At 39.1% G+C, this 17,653-nt stretch overlaps 1 protein-coding gene across 2 annotated transcripts in view; it reads left to right on the top strand.

Moving 5' to 3' along the window:
- Positions 1-17,653, top strand: part of ugt8 (UDP glycosyltransferase 8) — a 105,561-nt gene that overhangs the window by 24,607 nt on the left and 63,301 nt on the right. The window contains exon 2 of one of the 2 annotated variants that reach the window (XM_034187511.1): positions 7,054-7,886. In XM_034187511.1, the coding sequence (XP_034043402.1) occupies positions 7,056-7,886 (831 nt within the window). In that variant the 5' untranslated portion in view covers positions 7,054-7,055. Of the gene's footprint in view, positions 1-7,053; positions 7,887-17,653 lie in introns of those variants that run through there. The other variant, XM_034187509.1, reaches the window with a different exon arrangement.

Here is a 17,653-nt window from a genome sequence, read left to right as displayed (position 1 = left end):
TGCGGGACCGTCGTGTGACTGTCCGAGAAATTGTGGAAGAGGTGGACATCAGCACTTTTTCGGTACATTCCACTGTGACAGAAGATTTGGCCATGAAAAGAGTGGCTGTGAAATTCATGCTGCTGCTGACGGTGGTGCAAAAGCGCCTCCATGTTGAAGTCTCGCAGGACATGCTGTGACATGCCCACCTCTTCCACAATTTGTCGGATAGTCACATGACTTAAAAGCCACCGAAAGCCGTCTGAATCGTCCGAATGGTTTCCACCTGGCTGTCGCCCAGTTTCTAGCAAAATTTGATGCGGCGCTGCTCCAGTCATTCCGTCTTTTTCCTTGTAATGAAAATCCGCTGAGCGCACTGCACATGTCCTCACACAAAGGCTGCTTACCAGAAAATGATGCAATCGACAGGTGTGAAAAAGTTCACGGTTTGCTCATGCAAGCACACGTGATTCAAATCCATCAGGTTTTTGCAAAAAAAATAAAAAGGTCTGATACTTTTCTAACAGACCTCGTATCTGATTAATTTCCTGTGGCGACTGCGTATAGTTTCTAGCTTGATCCCTGATAGATATTATCCTTGATTTTTCCTTATTGCATTGTAGTTGATTTGCCAGAAATTTACCTGATTTATTATTATTTTCGAAATTATTGTATCTAAGTCATTGAATGAAGAACTCTTTTTCGATATAATATGGTCAAGTTGGAATTTTCCATTATTTAATTCAGTCAAAGTTTGATCACTTGCGTCGACAGCATATTTATTTGTTAAATGTTTAATTTTTTCTTCATTTTCTAATTTATGTTCCATTTTATTTTTATAAGAAGAATATGAAATAATTTCCCCTCTTATTACTGCTTTTCCTGTTTCCCAAAGCAAAGAAGGGAAACACTTGAAGAGTCATTTCTTTCTATAAAGTCTGCCCACTCTCATCTTATGATTTTATCAAATTCACAGTCCTTTAAAAGTGAGGTGTTAAAGCGCCATGAGTGAGACGGTTTAATAGTGGATTCTATTTGTACGGAAAGTGACACAGCAGCATGATTGCTGATAGTGATGGAATTAATTTTAGATTAATTTTGGGAGTTATAGAATTACTGGAAAGGAACAAGCCAATTCTAGAATGAGACTGATATACAGGAGAGAAAAAAAATGTGTATTCCTTTTGTCAGTGTATTTTTGATTCTCCAACTGTCCACCAAACCAAAGTCATCCATATACTCCTTTATAGTTTTAGCAGCCTGACAAAGCCTTACAGATGTTGGAGAACTGGAACTATCTAAAGACAGGTTTAAAGCAAAGTTAAAGTCTCCTCCAATGATAACGAATTGGCCATTAAATTAGAAATCTGCAAAAATAATGTATGAAAAAAGGTTGGGTCATCATTGTTGGGAGCATATAAATTAACAATTGTAAATATTTCACTAGCAGTAGTTGCCTGGGTTATTATACCTTCAGGTTCTGTCAGAGTTATTAAGAATAAATGGGACTCTTCTATGAACTAACATACTTACTCCTCTTTGTCTGCTGTTATAACAAGCTGAAAAACACTGATTAAATATTGGGCCGGTCCGTATATTTTCCTCTGCTTAATGGTGCGTTCACATAACGACGACAAGTCACGAATGACACGAAGTATACATTCTTGTGCCGCGGATCACAAATGTGATGATTCGGTGCAGAAGTGTCAGGTGCCCCCAGGAACTGTTAGGACCTGTTAAGACGCATTAGGATTAATGGCACGTGTCACTGGCGATTTATTATGAGCCATTAAGCACGGTCAAGAATATTATCCTGTGCTGTTGCGCGCAGCAGCACAATGTTACGTTCTGTCACAATCTGTCAGGAATGTTTTGAATTTGGCAAATTGTCTCCACACACCCCACATATTCTACCATCCGCTGATGAAGACTTTATGCCACTCCAGATTGCTCCTCACCACCCAGATAAATCCACAGCAGAAAAAGAATTTCGTCATTGCTTGCGTCGAGCTCTGGAGGAGGTGCAGAGATGTCTGGCTGCATGTGAGTCTCCTCTCGCTCCTTTGGTTCCTCTGGCTCAGACTCGTTCTCCCGCTCATTGTTCACAACAGCAGGTGGAACACCTGCAGGAGCATCCTGAGGAGCTTCAGCAGGAACTGTGGAACGACACTTGGCCGACTTCGTGTCACTGTTCCTCTTTGGCATACTGCATCAAACTGAATGCTGTGGAGCCGAGTTTAATTGTGCGCATGTGACAGAAAACAGTGATTTGTCGTGGCGCGCAGTGAAATATGACACCGCGTTACAAGTCGTGTCAAAACTTGACAGTTTCCGTGTCACTTCATAATAACGCATGACAGTTTGGGCTCCAAGATCCATCACAGGAACCACTACGAACGTTGTCACAGTCTATTAAGGATCACTACTCATCAAGACGGATCAACACGCTCAATTGCGACCTCCACGACATGAGGCGAAATGAGGATGGTGTGTGACATTCGTGGAAGATTTTTTTACAGCCAAAAACATGCTCCACGAATATCAAGAATATCACGCACCAACACGCACTATTCAGATGCGTTAAGTCACATTAAGAATGTCAGGAATGTGTCATGAATGACAGAAAAATGACATTCGTAACGCATTAGATAAATGTGTTTCTTGTAGAAGACAAATATCTGCATTTAGTTTTGCGATGTGATTCATGATTTTACCTTCTTTGCCTGTGAGCGAATGGCACGTATATTCCATGACACCAATTTTAGAGGATGCATATTAAAGAAAAAAGGAATTCTGATACTACATATTGAAAAGGCCCTCCTAAAAGACAACCTCAAATCACAGAGTTTGCACCACATCCAAGTCAATGTCAGAAATTGGTTTGTCTGCGTACCTCCGGCACCACACCCTTTTTCAACACATCTTTAATCCAATTAATCTCAGTGCAACTTTTACATTGTATTTTCACACATCTACCACCTTTACGCAATATCCCCACTATGATCATTTTTTGTGACAACGTGGCTATGTGCTAGACAGCTTGGAAGTGTCTGACCTGTATGTCTGGAACCGTGGAATTGCCCAAGTGCAATTTGCAGCGAGAGCCAATTTCCCTAATCTAATCTGAGCTATTGACTGTATGCATATTGGTATAAAGGTGCTATCACATGATGAATTTGTTTTCATTCAAAACGTTTTCATTCCATCAATGTTCTCAAATCAGATGTGTTGCGCAAATGCATTGGGTTGGGTTGGGAACAGGGATGTGTGCATTCAAATATATTTTCTGTTTCTGTAATATGTTTCTGTAACAGGGTAGCAAATAAACTATCACTACGTGTCCACGTCACTTCCAGTCACCTGTGACTCAGACTCTGTACAATTTATTTTGTGTTCATGTTGACTGACGTGACGGCATGGGGAATTCCAGGACCAATTTACATTGATTTGCATATTTAAATAAGTGTGTGGAAAGGGAGGAGCTTCCATGTTGATTGGAATATTCAAACGGACTGTGCATGGATCCATACCTATGCAGACTTTGATACATCTGAAAATTTTTGTGCTTATGCCAATTTCTGGGTTTTGGCTTATACCATGTTTTAGTAGGAGAACCACACAAGTCTTTGTATATGGGGCCCCAGGTGACTTATTGTACAAATAATAACCAGTACTCCAAACAATGAAAAAAGCAAGGCATGGGAAATGGGTCCAAAACACACAGATTAGAGTCCAAACTGAGTGACAAGAAATGAATCAAAAACTCATGGAATATCACAGCAGCACAGATAATCTCTGAATAATCAGTGAAAGCAGGAAGCCATGTAAAACATTTGGCAAAATTTGGCAGGAACAGAGGTGTGGGTCAAATGCAAAATGAACTGATGTGTGAATGAAAGACCAGTGTGTGTGGATGGTGGCAAAAATTACCAGCATTAGAAGGTGAGTAAAGGATAAAACATAAAGGCATATTTGTGAACAAGTCAAAGGTCAAGTGACAACAAAAAAGGTGGCAAAAAAATAATGGCATCAGAAAGTGAGTAAAACGGTAAATCATCATGATTAGTCTCATAAATGATGTCAAAAACCACAGAAACAAAAATATAAATCCAAGCATACAAAGGAAAAACAATTGTGGGACTCACAAATGCAAATGGACTAACATAAGAGAAGACTTACAAGATTGACATCTTAAATACATAAACACATAAAAAGAGGCAATCAAAAACAATAAGAACTGAACAAAAATGAATTCAAACAGAAAAGCAATGTGGAACTCAGAAGTGCAGTATAGGCAGCAACGGAAGCAACAACTAACACATGAAAGGAAACAATCATAAAACTAACACAAGAGAATTGAACCAGATGAGGAAAACCTGATGAACCAGAGGGACACGTGCAGGTGACCAAATCACAGACTGAGAATGGAACACAGACGCAGGAGAAAGACCAGCAACAAAGAGAGCGGCTGACCCCCAAAAGGACGCACACGGAAGGCAAACAATGACAGGGGCCAGGGCACCAACTCTAAGACACAGACATGAATGTAGGGCCAGAAGCATGTGCACAAACACACCTACACACGCAGCAAGCTTGCTTATACGTATATGATGGATGGAAGAAGTACTGAATGTCTGAAATAGGTGATTGGTTTTTGTTTGCTTGTTTATTTTTACATAATAGCCAACACAAGTGTTAATATGTGGATCTGTGTTATGCATGGAGACATTTCTTGTGACAAACAAACACAAAGTAAACTGTTAACTCAGATACATTTAAATTAGGGATGGGTCCAATCCAGTATAGGTATCGGGCTCCGATATCGGTGTAATTCACGGATCGGAAATTTCCGATACAACCTGCAGAGTTTTCCGATCCAGAAGCCACCTCTATGTGTGTTTCTGCTAAAACATCTTGCTGGCTGCACTGCTAGCTGACTGCAAACTGTGGAAGGGATTTCCTGAATGGAGGCGTGTTTCAGTGAGACGCAGAGTAATAAGACATGCCTCCGTTCATGAAATCCATTCCACGGATTGCACACAGCTAGCTGGCCAAGGACTGACTGTGGCTGACCAAAATTCATCACGTCTGCTGTATTTTACACTAGAAGCACCGCAAAGCAAGACAGCAATGTTTGCAAAGCTGTTGCACTGAGAGGTGTAAGCTCCGCAGTGACCTACAATACAGCAAACTTAAACATTTGAAAAAGCACCACATTAAAGAGCACTAGGATTTTTTTTTAGCCAGGACCAGAAAGACGACAGCAGCCGGCAGGAAGGGTGCAATGATTTACCCAGACTGACTCCAAATATGAGTAAATTAAGTACTTTTATTTATTTATTTATTTTTTGGTTGTTTCTTGTAACATTTTGGAAATGCAGAAATCCTTCCTAAATACTGCACATCTACTTGGGGTGGGTGTGCCATCTGGTGTTCAAGAGAAGAAGCTTCAGCGACTGACCCAACAATGGCCCCCTTTACATAAACATGAATGCCATTTATCAGATTTATTTCATTCTTGTACATTTGCACGTGTTGTAGCATTCTAAGTAGCTAATTTCTTGGAGGGAGAGAGACAGAAACTCAACCACAAGGGCTGTGCAGCCAGTACTTTCTGAGTGCCGGTCCGAAGCCTAGATAAATGAGGAGGGTAGGAGGAGGCAGGGTGTTATCCTTTAAAGTTTGTCAAATCTCAGCCAGTGCCGGTCCCAAACCCGAATAAATGAGTAGGGTCACATCAGGAAGGGCATCCGGCATAAAAAAAACCCCCAGAGCATAACACAAACCAAATTTCCATACTGGATCGGTCGAGGCCAGTGCCTTTGCCTAACAGGGTGCTGGCGGATGTCTCCACAGACAGTGGGAGAAGAGGAAAAATAGAAGGGTGGAAGTGAGAGTTGGCACTTTTTGAATGTTGGTAGTATGTAAAGGGAGAGAGCTGGCTGATATGGAGAGGAGAAAGTTAGACATATTGTGTGTGTGTGCAGAGACCAAATGGAAGTAAGAGCAGAAGCATTCTGAAAATAAAAAATTTGGTCACAAAAAAAGGAAGACAAATGGAGTTGGGGTAATTTTAAAGAACATATGTTAAGAGTGTGTTGGAGGTTAAGCGAATGTCTGACAGGGTGATGAATATGAAGTTTGAAATTGAAATGGTGATGAATATAATCAGTGCATATGCCGCACAGGTAGATTGCGAGATGAAGGAGAAAGAGGATACCTGGAGTGGTATAATAGGTTCCTGCTGTCTGTACAATATTACACAATAAAGAGATCTTTGCTTCTAAAGTTTTTAATTTCTGTACTGTTCTTGTTTGATATTTATTCACCCAGAGTAGCTCTTCACATTTGCTCTTTAATTCTCTTTTGCTACACAATTTCCTCAGTCCATCCTTACGGATGGAGTAACCAGACTCCATTGTTAGTAACTTAAGTCATGACTTACTGCCATCCTCAGAGGGCAGTGGTTGGTTTCTATAGTTACAGGCAACAGTGTGGGTTGAGATGTGTTCGTAACAATATCTTACACAAAATGATGGTCACCTTGAGTCTTTTTTACTGGACATAGCTGTTTTTTGGACTGACATATAGTGTACGAATGGCAGCTTACACACAGTATGAGTGTCAGTAGAATAATATGTCATTTGATAGAGATTAAGAAATATTAGCAATGTCATCAAGAGATATTATTCCTGACAGAGTAATCTTTTGGAGCTGGCAGGAGAAAAAAAAAAAAATTGTTATATATAGTAACTTTTTCTTTTGTGGAAAAAGGCCAGGAAGCACCTACAGAAATTTGTAACTTTTTGTAACACAAAATTATGGAAAGCTGTCAAACCTCATGTACTCGTTGGTCAGCTGTGCACTTGCATTAGATGGCAAGTCCATACTCACCCTCTGATTCAAACACGTTTTAGACAGTAGGTTCTTTCTTTCTTTCTTTTTCTTTCTCTTTCTTTCTTTCTACAAACATAGTAAAATCTCTTTCTTTTTTGGGTACAGTAATAATGTATGGCATGTAATTGTTTTTATTATCGATGTCTGTTAACATTATTTATGTTTTTGTATTTTCAGCCATGCATCTACCATTGTCATTCATCCTCCTTCTTTGCTTCCTCACCTGGATTCCAAGTGCATCATGGACTGCTAAAATCATTGTGGTACCTCCCATTATGTTTGAATCACACCTCTACATCTTTAAGACACTGGCTACAGCTCTGCACCAGAAGGGACATGAGACCCATTTTCTCGTGTCCGAGGGTCGAGAGGTGCCGCCTTCATCTCACTACCACCTTCAGAGGTACCCAGGAATCTTCAACAGCAGCACAGCTGATAATTTCCTTCAGTCCAAAGTCAGAAATATCTTCTCAGGTCGCCTGACGTTTTTGGAGTTGTTTGACATTCTTGATCACTACTCTCAGAACTGTGATGCTGTAGTTGGCAGTGTTGAGGTAATGACCCGCCTCAAAGAGGCCAACTTTGACTTATTGCTGGTGGACCCTAATGAGATGTGTGGGTTTGTGATTGCACATATCCTGGATGTGCAATATGCAGTGTTTAGTACAGGTTTGTGGTACCCTGCTGAAGCTGGTGCCCCAGCCCCTCTTTCTTATGTACCTGAATTTAACTCTTTGCTGACAGACCGAATGTCTCTGGCTCAGAGGATCACCAACACGGCTGTCTACCTGGTGCAACGCTTTGGAATCAATTATATTGCATTGCCAAAATATGACCGGATTATGAAGAAACATGGTGTTACACCTCAAGTGGCTATGGCCGACTTGGTGCAGGGTAGTCGGCTGTGGATGTTATGTACTGACATGGCTCTGGAGTTCCCCAGGCCCACTCTTCCACATGTGGTGTATATAGGAGGCATCCTGACCAAACCCCCCAACCCACTACCACAGGTCAGTACTGACAGTGACACACAAACCTGTTCACATAATAGAGAAATTGTATGAGCAAAAAGGCCACATGTCTGCAGTGGTGGAAATTATGTTAGTTAGATTACTTTTTGTGTTTGTATGTTGTCTGTTAGTTTATTTGTGCACACAATTTCTCAAGAAGTAACTCAGATTTTGACAAGAGTTTATCTGGAAATGGTCCTTGGGTTAGAGAATGGTTTGTTAAATTTTGGTGGAAATTTGGAGGTGCTTCCAAAAAACCTTTTTAAAACAATTTTAAAAACTCCATCTTGTTGTATCACAAAAGTCAGTAATGTCCACTATGCCTGGGAAGAGCAAACAGACATTTCTAACGTCCACCAGTCAGGATCGAGATCACCTTCAAAATTCAGTGGAATCTTCCATGCCCTAATATCTAACTGGGGTGCAAATTTGGTGAGAATCTGTGAAGTAGTTTTGATGTAAACCTTCAAAGTGTATATAAAGTGAAATGTTGATCCAGAATGCATATTTGGATCCAGGTCACCTCAAAATTTCATGAATTCTTCCATGCCCCAGTATGTATCTGTGGTGAAAATTTCGGCAAAATATGTGCAAAACTCGTCAAAATCATCAAAACTCTGACACATTGGAGGTGTTTCTTGGCAACAGCAAAACAACTCCAATGCATGAGAGTTTTGTTTACTTCTGGGTTGGTCGTTGTCATGAACTATTTGGCTTTGTTTTGTTAACTGGCTTTATTCATATTTATGGACACGTATGAACTGCAGAACAACGTGCTTAGCTCTTAACCTGGCAGTTCTTCTACATACAACACACAATGCATACTTTATGCACACAATGCTGCTCAGGGTAACAGCGATGCCCAGTGGCGAATGTGAGAATTGTCACAAACACATCACAACAGTCGTCTGCTACAACCATGGCCAAAAATAGAGGAAGCTCTCCTTTTGGAGGTTTACGAGTGGCGTAGGGGTGCTCAAGTGTTCCATCAAGTGGTGGCACATGATAGCTGCCATTTTTGAGGTAAATTACTGAAGTTTTGTCGACTAAAATAAGATTAGTCCCTCTGTACCAGGCTAAAAACTTTAATCAGGTAATACGATATTTTAGACTTTTAGATTTGTGCAACGACTAACGTCAAAACATTAGTGAACTTAGTGAGTTTGTTCGACTAAACAAGATAAGACTGCTTTATGAAACTGGGCCTTGATACTCGATCCTTATCACAATACAGATACATTTACAGTTGTATGTAAAAGTTTTGGCACCCCTGATAATTTTCCTGATTTTCCTTTTATAAATCATTGGTTGTCTGGATCAGAAATTTCAGTTAAATATATCATATAACAGATGAACACACTGATATTTGACAAGTGAGATGAAGATTGTAGTGTTTAAAGAAAGTGTGTAATAATTATTTAATCAAAATTGGACAGGTGCATACATTTGGGCACCCTTGTAATTTTATTGATTTGAATACATTTATATTGATATTTATATTGATTTGAATACAGACTCTAAACAACTCTCAAATGACCTGAAAACAAAGATTGTTCAACATGATGGTTTAAGGGAAACGATACGAAAAGCTATCTCAGAGATTTCAGCTGTCAGTTTCCAGTGAGGAACATAGTGAGGAAGTGGAAGACCACAGGCACAGTACTAGTTAAGGCCAAAGTGGCAGGCCAAGAAAAATCTGATAACCTGAAGCGAAGGATGGCGAGAACAGTCATAGTCAACCCACAGACCTGCTCCAAAAACCTACAGCATGATCTTGCTGCAAATAGTGTCTCTTTGAATCGTTCAACTATACAGCACACTTTGCACAAGGAGATGCTATAATGCAGAGGAAGCCTTTTCTGCATACACACCACAAACAGTCGCTTGAGGTATGCTAAAGCACATTTGGACAAGCCAACTTCATTTTGGAATAAGCTGCTGTGGACCGATGAAACTAAAATTGAGTTATTTGGACATAACAAGGGGTGGTATGCATGGCTGATAAAGAACAGAGCATTCCAAGAAAAACACTTGCTACCTACAGTAAAATTTGGAGGTTGTTCCATCATGCTGTGTGGGAATCTTCCCACCCGGAAACTGAATTCTTTGAATGTTCATTGAACGTTTGCATGAGAACATTTGCAAACGTGGCATGAACATTGGATGAACATCATATGAACAAAGAATGAGGACAGGTAATGTTTGCATGCAAACATTCAATGAACATTATACAAACGTTCACAAACATCATGTGAACAGTTGAACCAGAACATTAAATGAACATTTGTAGAATGTTTGAATGCTAACATTACCTGTCCTCATTCTTTGTTCGTATGATGTTCGTGCAATGTTCCTGCTTAATATGTCTACAATTTTTGTGATTTTTCCTATTGAGAACTAAAAATGACGTAAAACAAACTTTATAAATGTTTTAAAATTCAACAGGTTTTATTCAAATAGTAACTTGCAATGTATTTATGGAATTCACATATAAAATCAATAATGCAGAAACTTTTGAAATCACTTATGATGGAATTCATCTTTACAGAATTAAACATCATGCTCAAAAATAAAAAGCACATAAAATAAAAACTTTTCAACTTTACAAAAGATTTCTTACATGGCATACCACCGACACTACTCCAAAAGATGTTCAGACAAAAGAATAAATCTTCGAGAAATAATAATGAAACCTAAAAAACATTCATCTATTGATCTACAACCAACTACACATTTTAGGAACAAAAATAAATTCAGCTTACATCTACATACAGTTAATAATACTTTGATATTTAAGAGCAAATCTGTGGACAGTTTTAAAACAAACCCTCTCAAAAAATTCCTATGAAAAAATATAAAGTTTTTAATCACAGATTTGAAGACTCAGTATGACAGTCAGATACGACAATGCAACTTGCTGAACACACATTTTTAAGAGCGAAACTGAACAGTTTAACACAAACACATTACAATCAATAAATTTCCTGAGGAAATTCACATGACAAAACACTAAGTTTTTATCACATAGAAGTATGACAGTCGGATACGACAATATAACTGAATACAATTTTTAAAGCAAAATTGAACAGTTTTAACACAAACACATTACAATACAATTTCCTGAGGAAATTCATGATAAAAAAAAATACAAAAATAAAAAACTATTAATTTAAATTAATGTTTGATCACCAGAGAAAAAGTTTCTCCAGAAGTAAAATAAAATTTTATCAAAAATATTCCATGTACAAGGCAAATTAAATGCTGCTGCTAATCTGCTCATAAGCTTTGATATTATGAAATATAAACACAATGCTAAAATACCCTCAGCCGTATGAGGATCGTCTTCTTAATAATTACTTTTGGTATCCCAGTGCAAAGTGTGTATATATATATATATATATATATATATATATATATATATGCCCTTTATTGTGTTATCTGTGTATCACTAATATATTTGCCTCTGTATGTTTATATTGGTGCTGTAGGATAAACTCAATGACATTTTAATGGCATCCAAAGGAGATCATGCGTGTGCACATGCATGAGCTTCTGAAAAATGTGGAAGTTACCATCGACTGCAGGATGTGTGTGCACACTGTCTGCGAGATGTCTTGTGTTATCAGGTTGTGAAAACAGCGTTTTCCGTTTTTGAAGTGTTTTTCAGTAGCTTTTACATAATATATGATAGACACGTTAGATTTACACGGAAATTAATCTGTTTTGTAGCGGATTCTGCCATGTTGCATTAGCAGCCAGACAGAGACCAGACATCAACCCCCGCCCCCCCCCAAAAAAGACAGATTTGCAAGATTGTTAGTTTCTCAAACCTGTAATCTGGGTCAGGTAGAAGTTCAGGATGGTCCCGTTTATACTTCTTCTGCTTGGATAGGACATCTTCGGATTATGGCACAATTGTAGAAATGATGATTGTGATATTTTTTGCAGCCTCCATAACAACTAAATTTGTGGCATGTCCCTGGCAAGGCTGCCTTTGACGGTTCCTGACTTGCCCTGACTGCTGAAGCACTGCCAAAGATAAACGGGAGCCGTAGCGTACAAGCAGCCCCTGACAATGCTCGTTACCGTATTCTTCCCTTGTTCCATTCCAGGGGTGTATGCAGCCAAGGCATTGATTAGGGCATTCCTCTGGTGCCTGGTTCACTTGTCCTCACCATCAAGTCTGTCATTAGCACTCTTGAGCTGCAAGTTGAACATTTCCATTGTTAGTCATAAGCAATTATATATACTTTCCTGTTCAGATACTGTATAATTTGAGTGGCATGGTCATAACTGATACTCAACTCCTTATTGGACAGGCCCTATATTTTTAACAAGCTGTTTATTTGCTTGCAGAATTTTTCTCAGGTTAGTTATCAGCGAGGTATACCACACAGGTGAAAGCAGATCAGACAAAAATGATTAATCCTCTGTACCCAACGCTATTTGTGTAAAGGGCCTTTCACACCGCATGCTTGGAAGTGTCAGAGGCATCACAAATCGGTCTAAAAAGCATTATTTTCAATGAAACACGTAACTTTTTACAGGCATTAGAAGTGTCGCGTCAAAAGCTGAGCTAAACAGATGCTTCTACCAGGAGTGTGCGCATTCCTGCTTGTCAACAGAATGACGTTCAAAGTTCAACCCAATCCAGCTTTTGGCGCTCTGAACTGTGACAAAGCTTCGCACTGTCCAATAGAAACGTGTTGGGTCCAAACATGGAAGACTCGTGGCAGAAACCACTGATCTCTACAAAACAGAAACGTGTCACAGGACTGCTCATTTATACAGAGCAGTTTTCTGAATAAAAATCCTTGCAAATGTTTTTAACCCAAAAATTAATTTGATTGTGAAATCAAACTGCTATATTAAAGCTTTTTCTTGGTTCATCGACACATATACAACATGGCGATCATTCAGCTTTCCTCTGGAAAAAAAAATCAGAGTGAAAATCTCCACCCCCCTGCTGCATGCGTCGCGTCAGGGTGTAGGGAGGCGTTGACACAACATGACTGATGACACATTGGGAGTTGTTGCCTGACGCGTATAAAGCGTGCAATGTGAAAGGCCCTTTAGTTACTAGTTTCCATAAATACAGCATGTTTATAATACACTGTGTTAAAAAAAAAGGCAAAACTTTATTGAAGTGAAGAGGATCTAACAAACAGAAAACACATTAACTCACTTCTTTGAGTGACTTTACTGGAAGCCCCATTACTTCCAGGCACTGCTTGTAATTGGCTCAAGCACACACTTCTGGTTTAGATGGCCAACCTTCGGATAATCGTGTCAGCAGCGTCCACATTGTTCTCTCTCCTGGTATGTCTGGGAACCGACACTTTCAGGGATGGTCCAAGGATGTAGTGCATCAACTGTCATTCAGCTGTTCGATACTGTGAATGATGTCATTGTGCTTCTCCTGGAACACAAAATGTATATAGATCCACATGTTACAATCTTAATACAGAAGTTCCCACTTTTTTATTAAATCCTATGCTTCACAAATGATTAAGCCAATGCTGTTGACCTTTCATCATGAGCACGGACAAATCTGTGAATGAACTGAGTGATGAAAGTGAGCTATGGAAAAAAAACTTGAAAGATCTTGAAAAGGCCCTGGCAGGGTCTGGTGGTTGTCCCCCAGAAAAATGCGAAATCTCAAATGCATTCTGGTGCTTACTCAGGTCTATTCCAAAAGAATCTCAAAAAATTAATTTTTTTGTTGGCACAGGTCAGTTTTTCCACCCCAGATAAGGTGGTAAACCTCAGTAGTACAGCACAGAAGTCCTTCTGTTTCAAGTGTATGGTACCATAGACAGTATGCACACACTATGCAAATGAAACATTATGCAAGGGACACAGAATTTTTTATATAAGAAATTCTGAAACTTTATATCAGCAATAAATAAATATGTTTGAGTAACAGGGCCTGTAAATTATTTCTTTAAAGGAAGGAAAGTTAGCATATACAACTTCATTACTGACAGATTTCTCTATTTTCAAATTATATCCCAAATAGAACAGAGTATTTTCTTGCCAGAAATGTTTGAATATTTTGCTTGCTGAACATGAATTTTAGAATTTACTGGTACAAGACACTATACAATCTTATTTAACCATTATAGTACAAACCTTGGGATAATCGGGCTGATGTGAATCAACTGCAGGCACACACTCAACCCACTGATCAGATGGAGGATTCACTGATTCAACAACTCTTATGGCAGCCGGCATGGTTGCTGTTGGGGGGAAAACGAGCAATAATTCGAAAATATTATCACAAGCTTATCTTCATAAAGTCTCTTTCTGGGCACTGACATTACTTAAACTTCAATTGCATCAACACCTAATAAAAGAGAGTATATATTTTACTCATGTTTTAGTCAAAATATTAATTAGGCCTGTGCTTCTCTGTGGCTAACGTTAGCTCCATGCTAGTCAAAAATGTGTTGGTTTGGTTCCCATTAATCTATGGCTGGCATAATCAAGCTTCAAGCAAGTTTTGTTATTTCTGGCTAAAACGAATTTGTGTTCACATCAGCTTCCCTTACCTTCTTTTGATAGTCACAGCGCCGATATCACGGCACAAAGGCCCCGCCATTTGAAGCTAGCTGCTACCTCATGGTAGCTATGTGGTTGTTCTTTGTGAAGAATCCCAGTCGACGAGCTTCCAGCGTTAGTCTCCTCTTCTGCTCTCAGTGGTCTCTTAATCACAGTATAGAGACTGAACAGGCAAATTAACTTCTGGAACACAAACTTTTATTTGCTAAAACAACGGAGCTGAGTGCCATAACTACGCTAAGTCTTCTTCTTCTGCTCTTTTAAACAGCGGGTTTTAACCCAACTTGGTGCACTACTGCCACCAACTGGTGCGTGAGCAGCACTGCAAGCAACTGTGAAGCAGCAAGCATATTGTTAACAAAATAATTTAATAGTAAATAGATCTATGTACACAAACTACTTTAAATAAAATGAATTCATTTGAATTGTATCCTCTGATAATGTTGGTCAAAAATAAAATAAAGCACTATAGTGTTTCAGACGTTCTGACCCAATTATACCCAATTACAGTAGTTTTGTGAGACAGCATTTCTCTGAGCTGATAAACCTGCTCTGGCTTTACCTTTAACCATGAAGGAACCAAACACTTGTGCTAGAAATTTGTTAACTTAATTGGCAATACTTGAATGTATAATGTGATTAAAGGAAATTATACACAATGATCACTGATGCTTTTTTATTTATTTATTTTTACCAGAATGAGTATGTTTCATTTTACATACAGAAATGATTGTATCCAGGTCTTACAATTATATTGTGTACAATGTACATGTTTTACCCTGGATAATTATAATATCATGCCTCACTGCAAACATGAATTAAGCAGCTGATATTAAAGGAATCAGAAAGCAAGAAATATGTTGTAACAATTATGTGGTAACAATTCCCACCAAACACTGTTCGACTGTGACATGAAGTCATCCTCAAATGAAGCCTGAGTGAAACACTAAACCCTGGACAAATGTTCATTCTGGAAATGTGAAATCTAGTTGATTTCTGCCACCGTAATGTGTGTGACTGCTATATTAATCTCATGTTCAGCATGTTTGTTTAAAAGCATGTTTGAACTGCAAGTTGTGAAGTGACCAGTAAAAAATATTATTTGTCTGTGAGCTGTTTTATTTAAATGTCAATGCTTCCTGCTCATGCATGTTGAAAACATTATTTTGTAAATCCATTTTTAATAACTTTAATGTATTTTTCCTTATTTACAAAAATGCTAAAGATAGGCTTTTTTAAAATTTGGCAAAATGTATGTAACTCAGGTCTGTGGGACGTCTGGATAATAAGCTGTCATTGCAATCTGTTTCCATAAAAAACATATTTTGGTAGCTGACAATCACAGTCTGTGATGTAAATTATTTTGCAAAAATTAATATTCCAATTAACAGAGTGCATGTTTATGCAAGTTGCACCAAGACATGTTTTGGAGTTAGCTCTGTCAGTTTATTACAGTAATCTTGAAATTATACAGTATATTCAGTAGGCCTGAATAAATCATAAATCGACAAATTATTGGTTACCATGGTAGAGTGCTTAAATTATTTCCTATTGTTCATTCTACCTATGTTTGCACACATAATTTAAATGGAGTCCAACATTAACTTTCTGTATGCCGTAAATGATATTTAATGTTTTCCTATAATGTGAAATTTTACATTTTATATATATAATATACACACACATACACACTTTTATTTAGAGGCAAGCTTTGCACATACAACATGAACATTATGTGAATGTTGAACATTAAGCATACATTCTATGAACATTTGATTGATTTTTGCAAATGTTTCCTTACATGTTTGTCTAATGTTTGCTTCCATGCAAACATTAGACAAACATCACAAACATTATATGAATGTTCGCAAAATTGCTGAACAGTAAACAAACATTCTATGAACATTTGTTTGATGTTTGCAAATGTTCGCTTCCGGGTGGGTTGTTAAAGTTGAGGGTCACATGGATTCCAGTCAATATCAGCAAATTCTTGAGAACAGTGTTCATGAATCAGTGACAAAGTTGAAGTTGCACCGAGGCTGGATCTTTTCAACCCTAAACACTGCTCAAAATCTACTAAGGCATTCATGCAGAGGAACAAGTACGAGGTCTGTGATAAAACTAGCGTACCTTTTTATTTTTTATTTTTAAACTATATGGATTTGAATCATGTGCGATTACATCAGACAGCCTTGAACCCTCGTGTGCATGCGTGAGTTTTTTCACGCCTGTCGATTACGTCATTCGCCTGTGGGCTGGCTTTGAGTGAGGAGTGGTCCACCCCTCCCGTCGGAATTTCTTTGTCTGAGAACTTCCTGAGAGACTGACGCTTTGCTTGATCACAATTTTTTCAAAGACTGTGAGGCACATCGAAGTGGACATCATTCGAGAAATTCAGCTGGTTTTCTGTGAAAATTTTAACGGCTGATGAGAGATTATGGACTGTTGCTGTCGCTTTAAGGACTGCCCACGGAGCGGGATGTCGCGACGTGCCCTGAGCCGCCGCTGTCTGCCTGTTTTGAGCTGAAAGCTTCCAAATTTAAGCCTCTGTTGACCCAGGACGTCGTGACAGAACAGAGAACTTTCACAAGAGGTCGGGATCAGCAGTTTATCCAGACATTCCACTGTTAAAGGAGATTTTATTAATGAAAGACGTGCAGACGGGTCCACACATCGGGACGCAGCCGGCGCCGTGCGGCGGCACTGGAAAAACACCTCCGTGTTGATAACCATTTGTAAAAACCAGGCGGCTTTTGATGGCTTTCAGTTGAGTGAGTATCTGAGAAATTGTTTAACAGCTGGACATGTTCCAACTTATCCTTAAGGCTTCCAACGGAGGTGTTTTTCCTGTGGCGGCACACGGCGCCAGCTGCGTCCTGACGCGTGGACCCGTCCGCACTTTCTTTCATTACAAAATCTCCTTTAACAGTGGAATGTCCGGATAAACTGCTGATCCCTACCTCTTCTGAAAGTTCTCTGTTCTCTCACGTCGTCCTGGGTCAACAGAGGCTTAAATTTGGAAGCTTTCAGCTCGAAACAGGCAGACAGCAGCGGCTCAGGGCGCGTCGCGACGTCCCGCTCCATGGGCAGTCCTTAAAGCGACAGCAACAGTCCATAATCTCTCATCAGCCATTAAAATCTTCACAGAAAACCAGCTGAATTTCTCGAATGGTGTCCACTTCGATGTGCCTCACAGTCTTTGAAAA

This window comes from Thalassophryne amazonica, chromosome 15, assembly GCF_902500255.1.
Source record: "Thalassophryne amazonica chromosome 15, fThaAma1.1, whole genome shotgun sequence".
In the NCBI taxonomy this organism is placed as follows: domain Eukaryota; kingdom Metazoa; phylum Chordata; class Actinopteri; order Batrachoidiformes; family Batrachoididae; genus Thalassophryne; species Thalassophryne amazonica.
Note: the sequence above shows the minus strand (reverse complement) of the source record. Positions and strands in the feature narration are given on the sequence as shown.